The sequence below is a fragment of the Austrofundulus limnaeus genome, unplaced genomic scaffold, assembly GCF_001266775.1.
Source record: "Austrofundulus limnaeus strain Quisiro unplaced genomic scaffold, Austrofundulus_limnaeus-1.0 Scaffold53, whole genome shotgun sequence".
Taxonomy (NCBI): domain Eukaryota; kingdom Metazoa; phylum Chordata; class Actinopteri; order Cyprinodontiformes; family Rivulidae; genus Austrofundulus; species Austrofundulus limnaeus.
Window position 1 is genome coordinate 1,789,065 of NW_013952455.1, and position 7,399 is coordinate 1,796,463.

Below are 7,399 nucleotides of genomic sequence, written 5' to 3' on the forward strand. Positions count from 1 at the left end.
TAATAGCTAATATGAGATAATAATATTATCTCATTCATATTGTAGCTTGACTTAGCTATCTCATTATTATGAAATACTATCTCATAATTATGACTTAGCTATCTCATTATTATGAGATAGTATCTCATAATTATCATAATTATAAGATACTATCTCATAATTATGAGATAGCTAAGTCATAATTATGAGATGCAAGTTTTGTTTATTTTTTTATCAGGATGGCGGAAATGGGCTTCCATAATGATCAAAGTATTTTGTTTACTTTGACAACAATTGCTATTTTTTTAGACAAAGTTGGAATAAAAATGAAAAACCTTCTCAGCCGTTTTCGTGCACTTCTAAAACTGACCAGCAGGTGGCGATACTCACCGAGCGGCGCCCGTGAGAAGCAAAAATAAACCAGCACGGTTCCCTTATGATCTGCGGGACGAAACGGAAGCACACAGTTTGTCTGCCGAGTTTTTTGTTACCTAAAGCAAGGTAAGAACTGAAAACATTCAGAGGCGTTTTAGTRGCTAGGTGTGTGACATTTAGGAGGTTGTTGTCAGAGTGTTTGTTCAGTAGAACAGTGTGTACGAGAGGAGGAGGAAGCAGCTGCGGGTGAAATGTGCGAGGAGGAGGAGGAGGAGGACGAAGGGCAAAGTCATACGTAACGTGGATTAATGGAGGCATGAAGCTCCAGGTCTGAACACAGGACAAGTGTTAGGAAACAACCCGGACTAAAATGTGGTTAATAAAGAGGTTATAAATAAGATAAATCTTTGTAAAACCTGTAAAGTTGTGTTATAAAACCCGAACGACATTGCTGTATTATCAGGACAAAACCTCTCAATCAGATTAAACTCTTACTTGTTAACTATAGGCTACCACTGTAACACCACAAAGAAAAGAAAGCTTTTTTACACGTAAATACAAATAAATTAACAAACAGAAAAAAGGGCAGCACATATAGTCTTCATTGTTAAAGATAAATAACAGTTTTTATAAAGGGTTTTGTGACATTTTTTAAATGTATTCAGCTCATAGTGATGTTAAAAGGTTTAATCTTTCAAATACTTTTCATCATCTGAAACTATGTCAACAATAAATCACTATCACTTAGCTCCACTACCAATTATTGCAGTAAATCCTAATTGAATTCTTATATTTGCAGGCTTTTATGATTTTGATCTTGTGATGCTTTATTGAAATGAAAACATCTGTTTTATTATAGACAGTTTGTGTAACAATATTGACATAATGATTTTGTCATTTAAAAGGGCACATAAATAACCAAAATCAAGTCCAAATTTCCGATTATTTGATTTTGATTATGCCTACATAAGTTTATTGAAAGGCAGCATGGTAGCTCAGCACTCAGGACATTTATTTCCACATTTCCATTATTTTTGCTTTAATATATTGAACATGTTGAGCTTTCTGGTGGATTTGGAGAACGACTAACAAACTRTCACTGCAGCAGTAAAACTGGTCACTGATTTGAAACACATTTTARGGAAAACAAGTCATATTTAGCTCATTCGGACATTCCAGTTTAAAATAGAATTCAAGTTAACAAAGACAGCTTATTGTTAGTCATTCTGCTGCAAACCATTAGGACAGGTTAACTGATTATGTAAATTTCTGAACATAAAAGGTTCAGGTTCATATTGTTATTAGTAAATATACAAGGAGCCCCTTCAGAGGGTCTGAAGAGCCACATGTGGCTCCRGAGCTGCAGGTTGTAGACCCCTGACCTAAACWAACAAAACTGATCCAGTTTGATAGATATTAAGAGTGCACAGATTGTTTACACTGATCATRTGTCTTTGCTCAGTACGTTTCTAATGTTTTGTAAGGGTTTATAGAAAGTTGCAGTTTCCTGTTTCCCTATATGTAGGAGCATTTAAAATAAACAGAGAAAAACAAAAGCTTAATCCTGATTATTTTTATGTTTTGATTAAGAACAAAAACAACAATAAAGGTGACAGACCTTCTACACATTTCCTGTGAGAGATGTGCCAGACTTTGCTGCCCTAAATTCATCTTCACAGATCTTATCTTCTAACAGAAAGAAAGAAAAAACTGAGACTATAAAGAAAATATTTATTTAACCAGGCAAATCCCATTGAGATCACAGATCTCTTTTGTAAGGGAGACCTGAAAGCAACCCAACCTGCATATTTTTGAACTGTGGGAGAAAACAGAGTACCTGGAGAAAACAAACACAAGAGGAACATGCAAACTCCACTCAGAAATATTACAAGTCCAAACCCAGGATTTTCTTGCTGTGAGGCAGCAGTGCTAATTATTACGCCATCGTGCTGCAAAAGATGAGAACTACCAAAGAAAAGCCAAAGTTTTAGCTCAAACACGTCAATTTTTTGTGATGGACTTGCGACCTGTCCAGGGTGTACCCTGCCYCTCGCACTGTGACTGCTGGATATGGGCACCAGTGACCCACGCAACCCTGAAAAGGAAGAAGCGTGTACAGAAAATGGATGGATGGATGGACGTCAATTTTTAACAGACAGATAATCTTGTCACACACTTCTTCTTCATGTATAACTAAACACAAGTTGTTTTCCCATGGTTCTGTGTTAAAGCAGAGGTCTCCAACCCTGATTCTCTTGACCCACTGTCCTGCATGTGTTATATATTTTCCTGCATCAGCACACCTGACTGAAATGAATGAACAATCGACAGACTTCTGCTAAACCTGAAGACGTGCTGAATAGGTAAWGTAATTATTTGAATCAAGTGTGTCGAAGCAGGGAAACAGCTAAAACAAGCAGGAACAAGGTTGAAGACCTCTGTGTTAAAGTGCCTGTGACATCAAACTTTTGTGATAAATATGATCGCACTTTTGGAAAGACAACATTGATAACGTTGCAAAAGCAATTTCACACCACTGAGATGAACATTTGTTGAGATATTTGCATGTGAAGAAACAAGAAGTGATGTCAACGGGGTGTGAACAGAGCTTTGCTACAACGGYTAACAACACAGACAGCAGAGAATTTTCTGATGTTTCTTTAGATAATTTTAGTTCCTATAAGAGAGATGAAGAAAAGTCAGAGTACAAAAAGTAATGTTTTAATAAACAAAGACCTGGGAGTTTTCTTTCTTAAAGAGTTCCCATTTGATGTCACCTCCTGTTTCACTTTAGCTGAGCCAAATTCAAAGGAAATGATGTCAGTTATGTGACAAAATGGGTAAAATCATGTGTTTTAGGCCAATTTTCCTAAATATGAAGATATTTTCTTTGACTTATTGTATTTGAAGGATAGGAGTGTCACAGGCACTTTAAAGTGTTTACTATATTTAGCATTTTCTGGCTAGCATTATGCTAGTTGCTACCACAACTTGACTTTCATTTGAGGGCTTAGTTAAACTGTTTTATTTTCTTCAAACATGACACTCAAAAGAACCTTTTTCCACCCTGCGTGTAAAAACGACTGTAAACACGTCAGCCCTACAGCAGATCTGTTTAAACAGGACAGTAAGGTCATCACACAACAGTCTCTTTGGTTTTTATCTTTATTTCCTGCTCCTTTGTGTTTTTTTGCACAGATGGCACACAGGCTGCTTTTACGCAGAGTCTGGACACTCTCSGTGAAAGATTTCCGCTGTCCCCCATCGTGCACCGCCACCATGGCCTCCTCTTATTCTACTTCCCTTCATTCTGTCCCAAGACGAGTCTCCTTCCTCGCCACATCACGAACTCGGCCCCTCCATCACACCCCCCGCCGGGAAGTCTCCTTTAACGTTCAGGACAACGAGGACTTCACAGAGAGGGTCGTCAACAGCGAGCTGCCCATATTAGTCGACTTCCACGCTCAGTGAGTGACAGCTGGGATTTACAGCTGACTGCAAGTGTTGCAACCTGTGTGTCTTGTTGTTAAAAGTACACACACTCCTTCAGCTTTACCACAAGTCTCAGAGTTTTATGTTGTATTATAGTTTTTTAAAAGCCCAATATTCCCTCTGAGCTTCGTGAAAGTCCTGCACACACTCTCAAAAGTGTTTAAACTCAGATGAGTAAAATACAACAATAGTACGAGATGATGTGAAGGAGTACACAATGTGTTCTTTWTTGAGTACTTCCCTGTCTGCTTCATTCGTGGACCTGAGGAACATATTAACTGTCAGTTATGCAAAAAGGAATTAAATGAAGGTCAGAAAATCAAAAATTCATCTTTCAACACTCCGAGGAGCTTTCTAAGGTTAAAATGTGTGTCTTGACTTCTGGCTGAGGGGAATAGGAGCTTTTTTAATTTAGCAGAGCCTGAAAATGTGACGCAAAAAATGTTTTCTATTAAGAAGGCCCGAGGCTTGGACTGCGTCTCTAATAGAGTTCAGATATAAAACTAAAGGCCTAGAATTTCATTAAGGAGGGCGTGTCGCCTWCCAACTTTCACGCTAGAGTTAAAACTAAAATCATCTTAATAAAATAATATTACACTGATTTTACAGAAATTTGCGAGACCTTGCGTGATGTTTATTATTTGTTGGAGATGACTCTCAGCTGTCACCACACCAAATGTTTGCCAAATTTCTATAAAGAGTTACATCCCTTTTATTTCGCTAAGGATGACTAACTATGATTTATAATTTATTTATTTAAAACAGGGACAATATACAGCATTCATTAACCACAAAAGGAAAGATGCACTGTATCAGGTTGTAGCTCTAGGTGCTAATTTCCTCCTGTAGTCCCTGACCCAGCTGATACAATATTTTAAAAGAGGCCCAAATCACCTCARCTGGTTCCTCTTGATGTGGAGGAGCAGCAGCTCTACTCTGAGTCACCCCCAGAGTTCTGAACTTCTCACCCTATCTTTAAGGGAGAGTCCAGCTAGAGAAAACTCATTTCGACCACCTGTGTCCACAGTCTTGTTCTTTTTGGTCACAACCCAGAGTTTGTGACCATAGGTGAGGGTAGGAATCTAGACAAACTGGTAAACAGAGTTTCACCTACAGTGCTGCTGTGTCCAAATTCAGAGGCTGGGTCCTCCGAAGGACCCAGTCGGTCTAGGTGGGTAGATGGCAAAGACCGGAAAAAAGGGGCTGTGAATTTGGATGGTCTAGCCTCCTGTCTTACCCCGGYGTACGCCCTGTCGCCTAGCAATCGTGACGATGCTAAATAGAAGCATAAATAGATAGAAATTAGAAAAAATATCAATATGTTTATTTATTAATATCACAAAACAACAAAATTGGCTTAAAGGCTATATTTGAAGGACTAAGGGACTCGCAGTACATGCATATTTATTTCACTATACCAGCTTGTTTGATTTCTGACAAGAATAACATTTAAAAACACGTCTATACAAATGACAAAAGTATTAACAACACAACCGTTGAAACTTTTAATTTTTAAATCGCCAGATTTTTATTTAAAACTGTATTCCTTTTTCTCGCTTTGTCCGCCATTACTAGCAGGAAAAAAATCTCTGGTCAGCCCGCAATGCATTATGGGATATGGTGATCCGAGAAGGATCCATCGGACCAGTCCCTCAATTCGAGACAAACGAYGCATTTGTCGACCGCATCRGAGGAGTCTTCGAAAGTGGACAGCCTCCGGCGCGGCGCTGTGATGTAAGCGGCCGACAAATTCGGCCTTCGGAGGACTCAGCCTCTGAGTCTGAACACAGCCCTCGTCTCTCTCTTCCCCACATTGGACCGGTACCGGTCCCTCTCAGCGCTCCATTCTTCCCTCATTCATAAACACTGAGATACTGAACTCCTCCTCAGAGTTTATCATTGATCTGCAGCCTAGGGTGTCCTGGACACGTTTGTGCTGCACAAACTGACTAACACAGAAGTCCAACAACAGAACACTGATTGGGTTCATATCGGAGAGGCTGTTCCTTGCATTGAGGTGAGCCAGACTGTATCTAGTCTGAACCTCTCAACCTCTCGCACAAGCTTAGACTGTTTCTCCATGAGGTAATATCCCAAGACTCAGCTTTGGTAAGCCAAGGTCAGAGTGCCAAGCTCCAGCTGCCACCTAAACCACTGTCACCTGACCTGACCTGTACGGCTCCTGCAGGTGGTGGTCCCACAAGAACGGGTAGAGGTACAGTCACCAGGTGTTCACCCTGTACTGTCTTCTGTCCACACAAATTGAAAAYGTTTTAAATAAAAATGTTTCATAATAAAAAGCCCAGTTGGAAGTGTTCATGATCCATAGAGCCGCTTAACTTGGTTGAAGGTGGTTTTCATTTAAAATTTATTTAATGGAGCAGAGCAGTACTGTTATTATTAACATCTTTATTCTTCATTTTCTTTTTGTGTGTCTTAAACGCTGACATTTTAAAACTTTAACAGTTTGAAGCTATATTTTACAGAAAGTCACGCTGTATTTCCAAATGAGTCCACTGACAGTAGARTTTTCTTTTTGTTTAGGTGGTGTGGTCCCTGTAAGATTCTCGGGCCAAGGTTAGAGAAAGCTGTGGCAAAACAAAAAGGTCGTGTTGCAATGGCAAAAGTCGACATTGATGATCACACAGACTTGGCCATCAAGTACGGGGTGAGAACTGATGCAGTTTTTCAGAGGTGTATGTTACTCTGTTACCGTATTTATGKTTKTTKKTTKTTTTTTTTGAGGATTTGTAATTTTACCAAGTATTTGTTTTTTATTGTAACATTTACTTTTATTTTGTTACATTCAAAACATAAAGATGCTACTTTAASTTCTTTACTTTAAATTTTAACACCTAGATACAAGCTACAAATTTAAATATGACCAAACTMACCATKAAAGTAGTTGTTTTTGCWCTATAAAAATGAAATGTTGAATTTATTTGACCAAGTTAATTAGTTCCATATATATTTGGACACTGACACAAATTTTGTCTTTTTACCTGTTTACTGAAACATATTCAAGTTATAGTTACATAATGTACATGGACATAAAGTCCAGACATTCAGCTTTCATTTGAGGGTATCACATTAAAATTGGATTAAGGTTTTAGGAGTTTCAGCTCCTTAACATGTGCCACCATGTTTTTAAAGGGACCAAAAGTAAATGGACAATTGACTCCAAGGCTATTTCATGGACAGGTGTGGGCAATCCCTTCGTTATGTCATTCTCAATTAAGCAGATAAAAGGCCTGGAGTTGATTTGAGGTGTGGTGCTTACATTTGGAAGGTTTTGCTGTGAAGTAAACGTGGTCAAAGGAGCTCTCCATGCAGGTGAAACAAGCCATCCTTAAGCTGTATAAACAGAAAAAAAAAACATCCGAGAAATTGCTACAATATTAGGAGTGGCAAAATCTACAGTTTTGTACATCCTGAGAAAGAAAGAAAGAAACCACTGGTGAACTCATCAATGCAAAAAGACCTGGGCGCCCACAGAAGACAACAGTGGTGGATGATCACAGAATAATCTCCATGATGAAGAGAAACCCCTTCA

At 38.7% G+C, this 7,399-nt stretch overlaps 1 protein-coding gene across 1 annotated transcript in view; it reads left to right on the top strand.

The window, feature by feature from the left end:
* The first annotated feature begins 379 nt into the window (after nt 1-379).
* Nucleotides 380-7,399, top strand: part of txn2 (thioredoxin 2) — a 7,851-nt gene continuing 831 nt past the window's right edge. Inside the window, exons 1-3 of the mRNA XM_014008882.1 lie at nt 380-480; nt 3,553-3,821; nt 6,391-6,514. Coding sequence (XP_013864336.1) covers nt 3,553-3,821; nt 6,391-6,514 — 393 coding nt within the window. The 5' untranslated portion in view covers nt 380-480. The remainder of the gene's footprint in view (nt 481-3,552; nt 3,822-6,390; nt 6,515-7,399) is intronic.